Source organism: Thermobia domestica, chromosome 1 (assembly GCF_964235325.1).
Source record: "Thermobia domestica chromosome 1, izTheDome1.hap1.1, whole genome shotgun sequence".
In the NCBI taxonomy this organism is placed as follows: Eukaryota; Metazoa; Arthropoda; class Insecta; order Zygentoma; family Lepismatidae; genus Thermobia; species Thermobia domestica.
Window position 1 is genome coordinate 219,381,567 of NC_137454.1, and position 19,758 is coordinate 219,401,324.

Here is a 19,758-nt window from a genome sequence, read left to right on the forward strand (position 1 = left end):
TACTGAAAAGCTTACAAGAGAGGATATACGAAAATTCAACGAACTTTTAGTTTTGTTATTTTTGTCTCTTAACTTAATAGCCTGACTGTATACAGTACACTAATTTAACTTAGATCAGTTAAAATATTTCATACTCTTCGGGTTCAAGAATTAAATTGCATCTAAATTGATTCAGTATTCGACTAAATCTTTCAAAAACCTCAACGAATCTCGTAAGTTGAAGTTATGATTATTCTTTTAAATAATATAATTAATATTATGTGTATTGGAAACAATACACTGAATTTATCAATAAAATAATTACGCTATTTTATGAAATGATTTGTTTATTTTAAAATTCTTAAAAGAAAACAATTATTAGTATGTACACATGAACACAATCACAAAATGCTCCTTTACATGTAGTAGGTATCAAGTCTTAGCTTTCCTTCATGTTCAGTCAGGTACAGAAGATCTGCCATTGTCTGCTCTATAATCGCCTCCTCCGCTTTCTCATGCATCTGCAATGAAAGTGTAAGTAACGTTTAGCTTCATATATACATACAGGCAATACAGAATTTAAAAACTACAGTACTTAGATTAATAACGAGTAGCGACACGAACAGCTGTTCGGGGAGGTAGCCAGTCGTACAATGCTGGAAATCTGGGTATGGTATACCACGCTCACTGAAGCTCTTGGCGTGACTAGGCGAAGATTGTTGCCGGAGCCCAGGTGGTGATACAATGCCAGATTGAAAGGTGTATATCGCATACAACCTGCTAAGTTGCTCTGGTGGTACGTGGACCACGTTTTAAACTGCACGTCTACGGATTCCAACACGGCCATCACTGTGTTCAAGACAAAAAATTCTAATCACTCAACACCACTGCCCTCTATTCGTTTCAACAATGCAGTCTCTCAACACCACTGAAGATTTTCTCGACGATAGAGATGTCACGGGTAATCGTACGAGAAGAATGCATATTTCCAACAATTGACTCTTAAGGGTATGTGCACTCAAATGGCGGTTACGGTTGGGTTTAATTGCAGTGGGGTCGAAATCCTGTTACTTGGGGCAGCACTAACGATCCTTCTGCTATGCGATTTTAGATATCCTCTAACCTTCCCTAGTTTCAATATCTTTTCAAATTTAAATTTCGTTATTTTTTAACTACCTTTCGTCAAATAATAAATAATTCTAACTAAATGAAAATATCAACTAACTCGACAAAGAATAAACTTGATATAATGAATAAGAAAAGAAGCCAAACTAAACTCAGTCTTTCCGTTAAATCAGATTAACGTAAGAAACAAATGTCGTCTTATACAATGACACATCAACTGCCTACCTTTGAGATGATTATGGATAAAAGTACAACGCTGTCACAAAAGTCAAGAAGAGACGATTCGAAGAAAATATATATATATCCGATAGAGTTTTTTCAGAATAAAATCTGCCATTATCATCTTCCTGTTAGGGTTATGGTGTCGCAAGAAATCTCTTTGTTAAACCTTTGCACATTCCAACCTTACCACTATCTACGAACTGCGGCCCCAGTATTCAAACATCTAAATAAGGGTTCTAAATTAACTGTATGGTAATCCATGTTTTAAACTTTCAGAAAGATTTATTGCGAGAAGAAAACATATCTTCCCTTCTATCATGTGCATACACTCTATATGTTACGCTAATACTGAACGTTTACTTTCAGTATGATACAGTTAAAACGGAATAATAAAACCACATAAGTTTATGGTGATTTTGATGGAAAATTGGTTTTGACAATTTAATACAAGGGACTCAGGTAAATTTAACGGTGCACAAGCACTCTCTCGCATTATACCCCCTTTGTGATATCTACTGTTGTGGTTGTCACATCATGAATAGATACTTATCTGGGTACTCTCGTCTACATCATGCTCATTATTTCACAGAATACACCATCAATTCCCATCTTTTATTAATTTAGGTCAGCCTAAGGGACATAATCACTGGATATTAAAGTTAAGTTTTAATTTTGATTGTTTCGTTTCATTGTCTTCCACAATTACTTAATCTGAAATTGCTTTAAGTGAAAAAGTTTACATTTGTATTATAAATCAATACAAAAGTAAATACATGTGTGTCTTAATTTAGTATAAGTGCACATAGCAGGGATGCAAAATTACTGAGTTTGCTGACTTTCAATATAAAAATACTGACTTCGAAACGAACAAAAAGTTTAGATTTTAAACGAGCAAACTGTCTCTTGATATTTACTGTAACAGCAGTTTAATAATCTATACAGGTTAATAGTTTCTACTTATCTACAAGTACGTCTTCTTCGTAAGGAATAGGCAAATCATTATCTAATTTCACAATTTTCTTCCAGATTTCCTCTTTCTTTCTTGAGGGGTTCAAACTTCAAATGTTTTAATAGATTTAGAAACTATAGATGACTTGTTGAAAATATGCTTACAACTAACAACATAGTGCTATCTTGCTTGACGCAAGACGGTTAGTTTATTCTTTTCATATATTTTACTGAACTCTTCTTTAAAGGAAGCAAATTATTACCGTTAAGTTTACGTGCATAGCGTACTTGCGTAAACTCATGTCGTTAATTATGCGCGTAATGCGGTCAACCATTATGCATGAACATACGACTGCAAGATTAGGAAAATAGTCATTTTTCTAGACTTTCGGTTGTTTTGGGAATGAGGGCAGGTGCTATAAACGTAGTGTTATTTAGCGAAAGACTAACTGAAAGGTGAAGGAATATGTCGTCAAACAAATGGATTTTATAGCGAGACACTCAAGGTGCCTACCACCAGCTTCAACAAATATTGGGGCTAAGTGACAGGTTAAAGTCTACAATGTAGTGAGTTCAGTCAATATCATATAAAGATGTTACATGCATACTAAGTACATCAAGGTCTACGGTTCGGTACATAAATTTGGTCAATAACGAATGAGTTTCATCGATCGCGTTTTAGTGAAATTTCTTTATTTAATTTAGGAAAAACTTCGAATTTGATGGCCAATAACACAAGAATGAAAGTTCCGTACTCGATGTGCATATTAAGCTTGTTGAAGTCTATCACTTTTTCAAGTTTCGTCAATACTGAATGAGTTTCATCGATAGCATGCGATATACTATATAACAGCCAGTCCACTGAACCCTTTCGTCCGACTTACCTTACCGGTTACTAAAAATGTATTTCTTACATAATCTCTTAAACTGAATTGATTTTTTTTCCTCGAAGTCTATCTTGAAAATATTCTCCACGTTCGAATATCCAGTATACCATCGAATGTAAAGAGACAAGTTCAGAACATAACGGGTCAAGTTTCCCACTAAAATATGAATAAATAAATTTCATATGCTTTCCTTTAATAAGTAAATATTTTGATTATAGTTATAACAGTTGCTGTGTTCCGTGATACTAGTGTATGATGAAAGAGTTTCTCCATTGAATATGGCTGTTCAATTCTTGTGAAAATGTTATACATTGTCTCGTATGGTCGTCAACGCCAGTACATCCTCTGTAATTGGCCGACTGCCTGTTCCAACTTGCACATCCCTGCTATATAATACCCTCTCACTAAGGTCAAGCAACCCAATTTTGATAACCAATAGCTCAGAAACCATAGGTCTGCACGCCATATTTCATATGAATACTAACTAAGCTCGTCAAGCTCTTCACCATTTGTTGCCCACGAGACAAGAAATAAGGTATTCCTATCTCGTTTCGTCAATTTGGTAGAAGTCTCGTCTCGTCTGAATTCTCGGAAAATTTTTCGTCTCTTCTTCAAACTTTCTTGCCTCGTTCTGTAAATTTATGGCCTTAATTTTTCCTAATTTTATCTAGAAATTATCAGAATCTTTCCGCAACACGAGAGGTCCACGAAGGGTGTGATATAACAACATTTAAACCATATTTATTATTGCAGTATATTATGTAATGATTTGTGTATCTTTTAAACATTGATAAATGATCTTCATTGTATTCGTACAATTACTTTATCAATTTATAGTTTTTATACTATGAATCATGTAACACTAAAACAGAGTTTGAGGTCTAAAATTTGCTGAACTAGCACTACTCACGAGACTTGTGAAACTTTTTCTCTCGCCTTGACTCGTTTCTCTACTCGTGGGCAACTAGTCTCATTAATCGCATTATGATATATACTATTCTTGTGATTAACTTTTTAAATCAAAGAATGACGAAAAAGTAATAAAATAATAAAGAGATTAAATTATTTACGATATTTCTAAATGACAAGTATTCAATGTTACGTAACATATTATGCTAATGTGTTTTTTGCTTGGGGCTGTAGCAACCACTAACACAATGTCGAAAAATAACCTAATTGTGATAATATTATATGTTATTATGATGTATGCTTCTGTTGCTGCATGTTGAGTATAATTTTCCATTTCCAAATTCTGGTTCGTTCTTAATTATGATCTACTTTGAACCTTGGAAGGGTTTATTGTGGCCCTTTCCGACAGCGTCGTGCATGGTAGAAATGTGTCAAGTACGTAATTTTCGTGTAGCTCGTGTCACTGTGAATCATATTACGCGGAAATAAGCGGGATTGAGTCCTGAACCCACCACACCGACGCGAGAAGCTAGAACCGTTTCCCACAAGGGTTCATGATTGTGACTGGTTTCTCGTACAGGGGCAAACTTCATCTCCGAAACATGAAGAAAAACGTCAAAATCAATGCTGCGTACTACCAGACTCATATCTTGACTGAAATGTACCAGCATGAAATCCCAGCCCTGTACGGACAAGACAAGAACCAGGTTGTACGGAACCCAGATAAGGTATTCAGCCACAAGGCGAAAACATCGCTGGAATTCTACTGCCGTATGGAACACGAAACAGAAATTTCGGCAATTTCCTTCTCTGACATCCCTTGTCAAGAATCCAGATTCCAATCCAATGGACTATAGTGCTTTCGGACTCCTCAAATGGCACCTGTCCCATCGTCGAGTCCGCACTGTCTCCAGCCCGTAAAGAAAAATGGGATGCAATACCCATGGTCCAGCTGCAATGGAAACTTTGATGCCAAGCAATAGTCAGTAGAGATGGCCTGCAGATCGATCACAACAGGTGGTGGAAACACAGCATTTACTAGGTAAGAGGCACATTCAAATTCGGCTCAATATCAACCTTTGTAGTCTATTTATAATATTTCACCGTTCTGCTAAGGACTGTATCGAAAAGTAACTATCAACATGTATGATTAACAGGAATAAAAATGGAAGAAGATGTACAAAAATGACAATTTGTTACACTACAATACTTGTAGAATACACAGAGAAAAAGGTATACATTTACAGTTCGTGTCTGATGAATAAACGAAGCTTTCGTCGAACACCACCCAATAGTTTCTGCACAGTATTGGCGGTGCATTTTCTCGTTGCGGCAGACCAATATTTTCTGAATTCAGCCATGTTCCTGGCAACTTTACCACCCTGTTTGACATTTTTCTTCACAAGTGCCCAATACCGTTCAATAGGTCGGAGCTGAGGGCAGTTTGGTGGGTTCACATGTTTTGCAACAAAATCCACTTTGTGTTTAATGTACCAATTTAGCGTAGATTTAGCGTAGTGGGCCGTCACCAAATCCAGCCAAAACAATGGGGGAACACTGTGCTTTTTATACAGAGGGAGCAATCTTTTCTGTAGACATTCCTTTTCATATATTTCGGCATTAATATTCCCTGTGTATAGAAAATTCTAGATCGTAAGCCGCACGAACAAACTGCTTGCCACACGAGCACTTTTAGTCCAAATTTGTCCACTGAAACACATTTGACTGAGTCATCCACATTTTCATCTTTGACTTCTGTATAATATTGAGGGCCAGGAAGTGTTGTGAAGTCCTCCTTCACGTAAGTTTCATCGTCCATCAAAACACATTGCCATTCCCTGCTCACAATTCGTTCATACAATTTGCGAACTCGTGATTGTGCTCTCAATTTCTGCTTAGACGATTGTTTGGCTATTTTTTGCTTTCTGTAGGTTTTCAAATTATTCCTAGTTTTAATTCTTTGAACCATTGCGATCGTAGTACCTGCCTTTTTCGCTAAATCGCGAACAGATAATGATGGATTTTGTTTGATTAACCTCACCACTTTCTGGTCCAGTTTTGGGTTACGCGCACCCTTTTTTCGCCCCGATCTCGGCAAATCTGTAAAAGTAAAATGATTACCAAATTTTTCAATAATAGCTTTCACACTTGCATGATGCACTTTCACCTGTTTTGCTATCTGATTGTAGGTGACTCCTTTTTGGGAACACCATATGTGCACAATTTTGCACTTCACTTTCCTCGGAATTCGTCCCATAACCTCTGCAACTCCTCACACGGCATTCAACACGCTACAGCAGCTAAGTACAACTTGCCAACTAACCCGCAGACTGCGTGGACTCACTTTCAGCTGCCTGGCCCGTGCCTACCAGCGCCACCAATGTTGATAGTTACTTTTCGATACAGTCCTTACTTGCATGCAAGCAAGCAAGTTATGATGCATACAGACAAATATGTCTAGGTAGGTATAACTTAGACACAACACAGTAGGAAGGAATGGGACAAGATAATGAAAATAGATAAATATTTCATTTAATATTTTTCTGCTATTGTTTCTTTGAAAATTTCTTAGGTGTTTATTTGGTGTGTGTGATTTAGTAGTGCCATGTGGTTATTCAAAAATATTCATAATGTAAGTAACTATTCACAGGTATTCATAGAACTATTGATTTTTTTCCTCAATCCAAATATATTATGGCAAGTATTACAAAGTGTACGTAAAAAGCTGTGACGTAGCTACAAATAATATCTAAGTGAAATGAAACTCTAGTTTTTGCGATTAACATGCTATTTGTATACTTATTTTGTGATATTATTTGCAGCTACTGAAAACATGATACTGGCATATTTGTGACTAATTTTATCATTATGAATTATTTTTAACTACTACCATTAGAATTACCCAAAAAATATATATATAATATGTTCAGGGATGCATTCTATGATGCAAGTCTTTTGGGTCATCCTATAGATTAAGTGGTACTGCTGCTAGATAGTTGTAAATCGACAACATACAGAACACCTAAACAAGCTCTCAGTTATTGTTACGCTTTATCACCGGACTCAGACCACGCGAAACATTTACATTGTTGTTTAATAATTGCATTTTTTCATTTAATATTCCAAAGAACTTGAAATACTGACTTTGTAAACTTATTTTTAAAATACTGGCTTTGCCAAAAAATACTGACTTTACTGATCAGTTTGATCCCTGACAGGGGCTGAAAAGAATAGAAGGGAAAATACGAAAGACATCTCACGAAGAAGTTAAACAAAACGACTATCTTAATAAATCAGAAGACTTATATAAGCCGAAGTTTTACATTGATGCTTCTTTTTTCTTTTCCCAATGACATCAACATTTCTTACAAAGTGTATGGAACACATTATAATATAATGAATTACTTACTTGTATTCCTATGTCAATTGTTAAATGCAATATTTCGAGCGCTACACACGAACAAAAACACGCTTAAGTTATATTATACAATAAACTCTTCACATGTTTGTGTGTATCAACACAATAGAAATTATACGAACGATTGCCAAATTATATCAATACTTAATGGTAAAATTGCAAACCCCAGAAAAACTGAAGGTGATTACTATTTTCACTTTTAAACGAAAAATAAATACAATATAAATAATTACTTACTCCTCTGAACTTATAATCCTGTGGAGGAAATTTGAAATTTGGTCCAAAATTCACTGAAACTGTTACACTGCGATGCAACGACAAAGTCGGGTAATATGCTCCACCAAAAATGTCTTCAAATGCTACGCCCTGGCATTCTCCATTTTTAAAGTTAATAATTTTGCTACGTTTCAAAACCTTCAAGTTTTTTAATGACTCCTGAACTCGATCCTTTTCCTCATAATACAAATGGCTTTTGAATTTCACCAAAGGCTAGAAGAAAACGTAATCAATTAACTGAATTAATTATACGGCAATGCATGCTGAATTTCAATCATTACACCAATTTATTCTCATGATATCCCTAGTTTGTATAAGAATGAAAGAAAGAAAAGGAAAAAAACCAGAGAGTATGGCTGCATCAAGAAAAGGCATCCACCATACTTCTAATTCGAAGATGCTCTCCCTCCAACAAACGACAGAAGAAACTGGTATTCTCTTCTCTAGCCGTACTAATATCTGTACTTTAGTTGCGACTGAACACAGGCGTGCAAGTCTATTCCAACGAAAATTTCGATGTCGGGTGATAGAATGCAGAACCATCAAACAGAGCACCATCAACGGTGGCGTCATTAAATTTCCCGACGTCGTCACGACAGATCGGAATACATTATTTATAAAATACAAAATACACGTAAATAATTATTACATTAGAAATACCTCACACATTATCATATATAATAGTTTTTCTTTCAAAATGCGTTTATTTTTTATAAGTTAGTCAATATTTAATAGAATCATAGGTAGTTTCACTGTATTAAAAATAAATTAAATGAATAAATTGAACACCGAGTAAGTTTATACTAACACGTAAAACGACAAATTTACTCTATATTTTTGGATCACTTTATTTGAATTTTAACAGTTATTTTCCTACATACAATAATTTAACTTTGTTTCAATTCCATACACTACCCATATTAAAATGAAGATAACCCTATATAAAGTGTCTCGAACCTCTTGGATCAAATTTATGTAGGTGGTAGAGGCGTAAAACAGAACCATTGTGAGATAGGGAACTAAGATCGAAAACGCCTATTTCAAGTGCAACGCCATCTTGAACAAGTAAGAAGCTGCAGTACTTGTGTTTATCGTGTCGATGTAACTTGTTTTATTTTGCATAACGTTATCGAAATTATGCATTACCTGATCAAAATTATTTTATTTATTACACATTCACTACTTCTGATTGCTCAATTTTTTTCAACGCATGTTTGGCTGCGTAAATTTTTATACAAGAAATAATTTCTTCTCAATGTTTGATAAAACTACCAGGCGAAACAACACATGATCGAATTGTGTTTATACAGTGATAGTACTTCAATGTTTTACGTGCGTTTCTAGTGATCGAAAATGCAGCAATCAATTAACACGAGTTTGCAGACATGTATTTAATGCACGATGCAACACGATGTACAGACTAAAGTTTTCGAACAGATGTCATCCGAACGGAAACTTGAAATAGAGTCGATCTTTCAAGCCAGGGTCTAGAAGACGAACTGTTCGCACGTCAGAGTTTGAGGATATGGTGTTGGATCGTATGGAAGAACTTCTATCAACAAACAACCGTCAAATTACCCGTCACGTATACGTTTCGAAGGATAGTGTAGAGTGTATTAAGAGACCATTAATTACACTTGTAACATACATAACGGTTGCAAGAAATGATTTCACACCAAGAGTAAAGTTCTGTTAATGGTTTATCGAGCAATGTGATGATATACAAAACTTTCTACAGTTTGTTTTGTTTACGGACGAGACTCCTTACCTATGATAGTATTTTTAATACTTTATAACTTTGTATGCAGTGATGACAATCCTCATACGCCTCGTTTCTCTCATCAGCAGCGATTCTGTATCAACTTGTGAGCTGAGATTGTTTACGATAAACTACTTGGACCTTATCTCTTGCCGCCCCGGTTGAACAAACAACGTCGACTGTTCCTTCGAGATTTACTACTCGGATTGTTAGAGGCTGTACCTCTGGATGTCCGCGGGAGAATGTCGGTGTAATATGATTGTGCCCCTTCCCAGTTTAATGTTGATGTACACCGATATCAACTTTTCTAATTGTTGGATTGAAAGGGAAAGTCCCATCTGGTAGCCAAAGTGTTCGCCGAATTTTCTCTTCTCTCTCTCTCTTTTTTTTTTTTTTTTTTTTTTTTTTTTTTTTTTTTTTTTTTTTTAAACAAATCGAACTATTAGTGTATGAAAGCCAGTAGCATCCGCGGATCTGCTTTTTTAGAGTCCTAGCTGCCTGCTAGATTATGCAGCAGACATCCTGAATATTTGAGAGAATATGCCAAAATTGTACTACATGTACTAAGGTTGGTAGTAGCCACCTTGATCAGTTACTGTGAATTATTTGTACATATAAAGAAACAGTGGTTGGTTTGTAATAAAAATTAAGCAATCAGATGTAATGATATATAAAATAAAGCCGGTTACAGGACACGATAAACAAAATAAAACAATTACTGTTAATTCTGATTGTTTCAGATGGAGTAGCGCTTTCAAAAGATATTTCCAACCTAAAGTTCCCTATCTCAAAATATTGTTACTTTTAGTAGACTCCTCTACATCTTACAAATTTAACCCAAGGTGTTACAGACACCTATTTAGTCACAAATTATTATTATAAACGTAACAGTAATAACTCACAATGATTTCGCAGTATGCCTTTGCAAATGCAAGGCTTATTAATGAACAAGATTTTAAAGCTTACAACAGGCAAAGTGATGAACAGCAAAAAAGAGTTAATTAAGGAATACTCTATGTAATAGAGCCTTTTTTTCTTTTTTTTAATATGGTTCTTACTTCTGCTACTCTCACCACGAGAAAGATACTTACTCTGTCCTTGTATGTGAGAGGTATATAATCAATATCCGAGGATTCTGGAAGTAATATCAGGAAGCCCAAAGTATCTCCTTCGCCATATCCTGGACTATAATGCTTACCACGGCATTCGTGAAATCGTGTGCCCTTCCTACAGAACAAAAATTTACTATCATTTTAAAAAGCAACAAACATAAGGAGACACTAAAATAGTACGATAAATGTAAGAAAAATTTTATCTGATCTACTAACAGAAAAGGAAATGTTTATCGCACATATAGGGTTAAACTAGTAACTTCTTCTATACAAGGATCGCCGAGCACTGAAGAAAACTGGCACCAAGGACCGTAGAGCGAATGCGACAAAAGCCAATTGTGAAACTCAAGTTAGGACCCGTAACTGCCTATTGAGATAATCACTCGGTCCGACTCGAGTTGTATGACTTGACCACATGCAGTCGGTCTGTAATTTCGAAACCACTAACCAAGAAAAGCTTTAGCACTAAGAAAATAATATCGAGAACATGCGAAGTGGACCGCTGATGATTCGGAAACACTTTTAACGAGTGAATTAATAAATATCTCGAAGTTAAATGGCATTATTTAGAGCAATGGTTCTCAACCTGGAAGGGGAAGGGACGTGAAGAGTGAGCAATGGAGTCGCACGATACTGAGAGAAATAAATTGTGAAATTATGAATAAAAGTACCACTTGAAATTTAACTAGCAAAACTCGCAGACGCTACATGTTTGATGTTCTGTCTTTAATATTTCAATTCAAGATTTCTGCGTTATTGAGAACTAAACAATTATACAAATTAAAATTCTTTACATTATTAACCGTGAGCGTAAAATGCTATTTTAGTGTACAACACGGATTTCAAAAACTTAGCAAGCGATTATTATTATTTCTGAGGATTTCAGAATTCCATGCTGCATCTGAACCGCAGAAGGGGCAGACGAAAAGTACGTATGACCAACGAGCGGAAAGTGGAAGAGTGAAGTATGCAGTGTTTACGAATGTGGGAGGTGTCAAGCAAACAAAGTTGGGAACTTCTGATTTAGAACATTTAATTGAATAATTAACCCCTTACCTGCGTAACCCGTAAATACATGGGCCCCCGTATCTTGTACCAGCTGCATAATTTCTTACCAGAAGTGTTGCCTTGGTGGTGTAAATTTTTTTGACATTTTTAAAACTTTTTTAATTCTGCAAAAACCTATGTAGTCTGAAAATGGCGTCACCCCTGAGTAATTTACGCTATATGTAGAACACAAGAACAAACAGTTTTTCGTTTTATTACGGGTCACCACCCCATGCCTATGAAACGGTATGCGTAATATTAGGGCAAGGCCACTCCTGCAACAAAATTATCCGAAAATTACAAAGTAAGGAATTAAATTGATTGAAGGAAGCACGCTAATGAAAGAGGCAAAAGAATTCACTCTAAACAAGTATGCCTGATGATGAGAGACATAGGTATTCTCGTTCAAGATCTAATTTCAACACACGATAATTTTCGATTCGGCATTCGCGTAAGGACCTGTTCTCACCGACTGCACCACCATCTATGATAATTCAAAAAAACATGATGATTTCTTTCCAAAGAAAAATCATTACACAATGAAACATAGGATTCTCGTTGAAAGGAACGAAATTTACACCGATTTATTTTTACTGATTAAAGTGCCATTAACAAAGATTCGAAATACATATTTCAGACAAAAGTTAACATTTTTTCTGTAAAATGATAACATGCAATAAAATTAGGGCTTCCATTTAAAATTTCAGTTGAGAAGAGACGAGAGTAGCCTAATTTTTGCAGTATTGAACAGCTTCCTTTGATATAATAAGTTTATTTGGATTTTTTTGGTATGATACATAATTTTAGATATATTTTGATGTCTGAAGTTAAATGAATCATCTTGTACATAGAGGGGAAATCAACATATTATAAACAATCCAACGGTAATAAATAAAGCCAAAAATGAAATAGAAATTAAGTTTTTGAAACATTCGTTATTAAATCTAAATTAAATATAGATTCTGGCTTTTTTGAGAACAAGTGGTTCTCCCCCATTAAGAATCGCATTTAAGAAATATATTCCCACCAAATACAAATATGAAATAACACCAGTAGACACCGTCATTCGCTCACTGATATAGAGGAATATCAGTAATTTTAATTGTAGCGTTCCTTTGCGTAGTTTTTATGAAACAATAAACAATGAAATTTCACCTAGCTTTGAATCTCGAACGGCCAAGCACAACTGCGTGGAAAATGAGACAAACTTTGCGGTTAGCTTCTGAGATACAACTTTTAAATAATTTTGGTCAAGAAAAATTTTCCACGATTATATTAATCTTATATCCATAGAATAACAAATCCCCTCAGATTCTGCAAAGTGGCTCAACAATTCTCTTAAGTGCGAAATAATAGTCCGAACATCAAATTGTTATTTTATTTAGTTACAAGTTCTTTCAAGAAAATAGTAAAAATATTATCAAACAACAATAAGAAGTATACTTTAAGCTCTTTGTCATTAAATGCTTAATCAGATACGAGGACCTCACGTGAAATCGAAAAGATTTTTCCACCATACCCCTCCCCATGTTACACATATTGAGCTACACTCCATGTTTATCAATGTATAATGATGATTTTCCCAGGAACAAGGTAAATACAGAAATATAACCTACTTTTTATAAGCTTAGTACCCAATTATATAAAAATTGCCTCATCAAAATTCATCCCTCCGTTAGTGAGTGCAGTACCCGATACCTTAGTTCAGTATATGTATCAGGCATTGCGGGAATCCTGTAGTAATACATTGTAGCAGTGTGTTTGGGAAATCCTCCACAGATTATGTGTAAACACGGACATGTAAGTTATAAGACACAAGTCTTTCTAAAGTGTCAGCAATCTAAGTTCTGTACGGGAATAGAAGTATGATGATGACATTTCCAAGACAGAGTACACACAAAATATAACCTAACTTTTGTAAAGCTAGTACTCTATTATAAAACAACTGCTACTTAAGACTGTATCCTCATCAACACCCACCCAGTTACTCGGTGTTCACATCTTTATGTCGAAAACTGGTCCTCTGAAACACTCTGCAACTCCTAAGAAGAAATATCAGAAACTCAAGATAAAAACCTGTCTTGTATTTGATGTCTCGAGAGAAGCCTTAAGGATAATTTTTAGAGCCAAAAGAGATGGACGAATGAGTAAATGGAGAAAGTTACAAAACCACCAGATATTAAAGAATTATTAGACGAAGTCGCCTTCGGGTTACTCATTCTTTGAGTTAGTTAACCTTTTACCATCCCATCATACACTTTCTCACCATTCTGGTAGTTTTTTTTTTTTTTTTTTTTTTTCATTCTTAAATATACCCAATGTCTTGGCTTCTACATTGGTGAAGATCTTAACATCTCTTTCGAACAGCATTAATATCCACCTATACTCTTGCAATGTTCAAATTCCCATCTATCTGTTCTAGAACATATAACCTACCTCAATACATTTGAATACAACTTCCGCATAAGTATCTTAAAAATTATTCCTTCAGTCTCACACATCCTTCAAAAAGGGATAAGAAAACACTTATATTACTATTCTACTATCCGCAAAGCACCTCTGTTTTAACTACATTATCCCATCTCAATACACTCAGTCCGTTTTATATATACACTTTTTTTCCACCGAATTTTAATTTTTTAATAATTATTTCTCGTACATATTTCTTGCCCTATATTATTTCTCATTATTACTTTGAAGAATATTGAATTAATGTGTTTAAATACATTTTCCCATAAATATGTATGTCTTCATACATTATCAATTTTATATTTTTCAGTTACTGTATTTTTCTATTTAAAAAGCTACATACGCGGGGGTGCTGATAAAGATTGAGCCTTACCAAGAAAGAAAAAAAAAAAAAAAAAAAAAAACTGAGCTAGGAAGCTGAAATTAGCAGGGTATATAGGGCAGGATCTGTATAGACTATGTTTCAAAATTCATGTTATTAACATCCTTTTCTTTTTCATTTTAGAAGTGAACACGGCTGCAAATCCAGCAAGCTCCAGTCCAGAGGAGCATAGAACCGTCATGAAGTTTCTCTTCCTCCAAGGGAAAGGTGCGACGCAGATATACGATGAATTGAAACAAATTTTGGGGGACTCTGGGTCGTCATATGCAACTGTCAAACGCTGGATAGCAAACTTCGAAACTGGCCATTTTGATGTTGAAAGTGCGAAACCCAGTTGCAGACCTGTTTCTGTGTCTGTTTCCAAAATGTGCAAGCCAACCCGACATGATAATGGAAGATCGTCGAATATCAGGCAAAAGGATTGCTACATGTTTGGGATATCACGTGAAAGAGTTGGTACCATTATTCATAATGATCTGGATATGAGGGAAGTTGCAGCAAAGTGGATCCCCAAACTTCTGACGAAGGAACAAAAGCAGGACAGAAAGAGAACTTCGCGGACAGTTTTGGAACATTTCGCAAGAAGTGAGGTTTCTTTTTTTGAAAATCTCGTAACTGGTGGAGACGTGGATCTATTGTTATGATCGCGAGACTAAAAAACAGTCTAAGGAATGGTGGCATAGTTCCTCTCTCCGGCCAAAGAAGTACCGTATGCAGAAGTCTGCACAGAAACAAATGGAAACAATCTTTTGGGATAAGGACGGAGTTCTGCTGGTGGACTATCTTCCAGTGGGTACAACGATTAATGCAGCATATGATTGTGGTCTCTTGAAGTTGCACGAAAATATCAAGGATAAAAGTCGTGGTAAGTTCTCCAAAGGTGTTTTGATTTTGCACGACAACGCTTCCTCACACACAACAATTGAAACACGACACATTGGTCACCCTAGGCTTTCGAGTGTTGCCTAACGCCTGACCTAGCTCCATCCGAATATCATCTGTTCCCGAATCTCAAAAAAACATCTCAAAGGTCACCGTTTTCAGTGTGTTCAAGCGGCAACTGATATTACAGATGAGTGGTTACAGCAGCAGACAAGATTTATATTTACAAGGACTTAAAAAGTTGCAGAACAGATATCGCACATGCATTGACCCACAAGGGAATATGTGGAATAGTGTGGGAGTTTCAGCTCCTAGCTCATTTTTTTCTTGGTAAGGCTCAATCTTTATCAGCACCCCCTCGTATATGAATTTATTTATTTATTTATTAGGATCACGCTAATGGACCTTATAAGATTGTAATGTTATACCCTGGCCGGCGAACGATGATTTCTGACAGCTCAGCTCGCGAGGACGACTGAGGAATGCGGTGTTGCCATGTGCTTCTCGCGAAAGGGAAGAATCGTCTGCTTCCTCGTTGAGGGTGAGACGGGTGAGTGAAAGTTTGGCAATGTGCGGTGGTTACCATGGAGACGCGACAGGTTCTGAGCCTAAGGTTGGTTGACCTGCTGTCTTCTGCTCGCTCGCCATGGCCTTGTGCAAAGCTGTCAGAAATCATCGTTCACCGGCCAGGGTATAATATGTACGTACTCCATACGATAACTTTTGAACGAGAGCTAATTTTTAATTTCTTTTTGAAATAGACAGATAGACTGTTAATGAGTCAATAAATTAATATGTTTACAGGTAACGATGACTTTAATGGTGGCTATCCATACTCCATACATGGAAATATGTATGTTTCTTATGATCATCCCAGTTGATTTTTTTTTTTTTTTTTTTTTTTTAAATAATAGATAGCTAGTGTGGTTATCTTGACCGAGTTCGTTAATAGAGTCAATCCTTTATCATAATCACGGGTAGCAATGCTTATCTATATATGTGCATTTCGGGTGATCCTCCTTACTTCCTTTATCAGTTTATTATTCCTTTCTCTGTAGTATCTTTACTGACCAACTTATCCCGTTAGTTTTGTCTCTTCCACTAAATTCTATCTATTTTTAACCTGGGCGTTCATCTGGATGCTTCACAGCTACTCATTTTAATGTCCTAATTTTGTATGATTATGCTTTTATTATTACATATATACACATATATATCGGGTGTTCTAAAAGTGACGCCCATGGACCACAGAAAAGCGAAAACGTTATATGATGAAATACCTTCCAGGGTCTCCTTCAACAACTATGGGAAATCAAAATTTCACCATGTGGCAACGTTGCAGATTAATTTGGAACCATTGGCAATACTATAATTCACCAAGCAGTTACATCAATTGTTACGCTAAGTAGCGCTAGTGTCGACATCTATCGACTCATCTGACAAGAATCGATGTAATTATTTGATGGATTATTAGATCTATTCTATAGTTCTTTATCTGCGACATTGTTACATAGTGCAATTCGCGTCTCCAGGGAAGTGCTCATACATATATATATATATACACAAACAGTGGCGTATTTAGGTGGGTTTCCGGGCTTTAGCCCCCCCTCCGAAATCTTACTTACTATAGTAAAGTAATAAAATCTATAAATGGAGAAAGAGAGAGTGAGAGAAGGGATTGTTGGTTACCTAGACCTCCACGAATAACCAAATTTATCATAACCAAGTGGAGCTTGTAGATTTGCATACTCTTGGGACCACCCCAACCTTGTGGCTGATCCTTCTGGCATCTCTTCTATTGTAGCTTCCCAATACCACGCACCTCGACTTACAGCTGTGAAATTATAAGATACAATTAAACATATAGTAATACGTAAAAATTTTAACGGAGATCATTATACACAGACATCGAGTTATTACAAATGACCTCCCAATTAGAAATATCATAACTCACGTTTATCGACACTCCAATTAATAAGTGTTTTATCAATGGATTAAAAAAATCGAAATTGTTCGTAGAAATCAGAGGTATTCAATGTGATCCTCATTTTCCATTTCATACACAATGAACCTGTAGCCAAGTTTCTGCCATACACGTTGTAAAATATCACGAACGACTGATACAATGACTTCTGTGATGCGTACTCGTAGACTATGCATGGTAGGTGGTAATAGTGGCTTATAGACTCACCTCTAACATACCCCAGAAGAAAGAAAGGAAAAAAGGCATAATGGCCACATTGAACATGGAGGCCAAGGAAAAAGTCTACTATTGAGCTCATTCCGGACCTCTTTGTGAAATTTGGTGAAGGGAAAAAGTCCTGTTGAAAAATAAAACTTGGGATACTCCGTGCCAGAAGCCAAGTCTGAAATCTGTCCAGGTACTAAATTTTGTTATTTTCTCATCGAAATACAAAGGGCCGTACACTATCTCATAGTTAGTGCGCAAAATACATTCACCTTGGACGAGTAGCGCATATGCTCCTCCAGATTCTAACATTATGTTTGTTCACTTTATTTGGAAGAAGAAAGATGGGTTTATCACTTAACCACAGTGGCGTATTTACGATTGTTTCGGAAGCCGGCTTTGTCTGAAAATGTGAAAATTCTGCAAGATATTTCATATATTTTACTATAGTAAGATTTCGGAGGGGCTTAAGCTCGGAAGACCCCCCCCCCCCTAAATACGCCACTGCTTAACCATATTCCATTTCAACTTGCATACTCTCGCAAAATGAGACATGGTTACAGGGTCAGCAACAATTAAAATCTATAGGGTAAACATTTGAGCAGCCTTCCACAACGGGATGTCCAAATCGCTGCTAGCTCTGGCAGTGGATTTCTATGGACTTCGTTTGAAAATTGCACGGATACTCTCCACTGTTTCAGTGTTCATTGGCAGACGGCCGGGTAACTGCCACTTTTATATGCAATCTCTTTCCTTAGAGTCGGTATACCACTAAGAACGGTATGTCCACTTGATGAATAGTCTCCAAACTACCTTCGAAAATTACATTGCGCACTAATAACAGACTTGTTGATGTGAAAATCGAAATACAAAATCCTCGCCTAAGATTAACAACCACCAACCTTTTTGTGTATCCTATGATTTCTGGGGGTTGATTAGTGGAATTTGAACTAATCATGTGTCAGACTTCACCTGTGTTAAAACTCTTCTGACCTCACTGGCAAAAATTTTCACTTATATCGCTCGTAACAGAGAACTGTGTAACTAAGCGGTAATTTTACCATCCACTGATTTTTATGTTTGTTGAATGTCGTTGAATGTCGTTATGGGTGCTTCTAATCGGAAAGATCATTTGCCTTGTATCTACCAGGAAGTGTAGGAACAGAGTAAAATACATTAGTGATATTGAATGTTAATATAATTTAAATTACTGCAAATAATGCATACTCCAGTATCCTTAATTGAAATATCCACTTCGTTCTTGCATTTTCTCAAAAAATTACTAGCAGATTGCTGGCCAATCGGCTTTAACGAATAAAGAGGCAAAAACAGAGAAAACTACCCCATCTTGCTGGTAGGTCAACTGGTAGAGAATCCAAACAACAAGCAGGAGAGCGTAATCTGAATCCCCAGTCAGCCAAGCTGTCAAATTTCTATCTTATTCATTTACTGTTCCATACTAATTTGACAGCTAATTCGTTTTAAGAACTAAAGAAATACTGTAATTCTTACCATGTGTAGCACGAACCATACAATATCCTTTCTCACCAGTAACAGCTAATCTATCCTCCGCAATTCGAAGTTGTGGTGCTCTATCATGCAGCGCTAATAGTACCGATGCTGGATTCAAAGTTCGATACAACCAGCCAGGTATCGGCTTTCCTGCCCAATCACTGCTCTCATCAAATTCTTGCCTGAAATAAAATACCAGTTTTTTGGAGGCTGAACTACATGATGTTAGTGGTTGTTAATTTTACAAGGAACAATATTCCTTTTGATAAGAGTTACAGGGTCGTTTGGAAAGAAATCCAATTCACGTTATTTGTACAATTGCCCCCGGACTTACGTCAGTTCACAATTAAGTAATAAACATCGAAAATTACACTATAACTACATGTCAAATATTACATTAATGTAATTAGATTATATAACATTCAAACTTTCATAGTTCATATTCGAGTGAATATTGCTGTATACTTCATCTATAAAATAGTGCAGTTTTAATAAGAAATTTTGCAGTTTTTTATAAAGTTATACTTCAGCTATTACAAACTCGACTTACGTAAAATTCAAATTCTGTAAACGTTTATGGAAAACGTTACTTACATCAGTCGGGGGATTACTGTAATCTATATATGTGTATCTGAAATATGTA

At 35.9% G+C, this 19,758-nt stretch overlaps 1 protein-coding gene across 3 annotated transcripts in view; it reads right to left on the minus strand.

Moving 5' to 3' along the window:
• Nucleotides 1–308: 308 nt before the first annotated feature.
• ash2 (Set1/Ash2 histone methyltransferase complex subunit ash2) overlaps nt 309–19,758 on the minus strand; it is a 48,802-nt gene continuing 29,352 nt past the window's right edge. For all 3 annotated transcript variants that reach the window (XM_081770236.1, XM_081770229.1, XM_081770220.1), the window contains exons 7-11: nt 19,116–19,297; nt 17,105–17,249; nt 10,615–10,750; nt 7,726–7,977; nt 309–500 (exon numbers count right to left, since the gene is read on the minus strand). In XM_081770236.1, the coding sequence (XP_081626362.1) occupies nt 396–500; nt 7,726–7,977; nt 10,615–10,750; nt 17,105–17,249; nt 19,116–19,297 (820 nt within the window). In that variant the 3' untranslated portion in view covers nt 309–395. The remainder of the gene's footprint in view (nt 501–7,725; nt 7,978–10,614; nt 10,751–17,104; nt 17,250–19,115; nt 19,298–19,758) is intronic.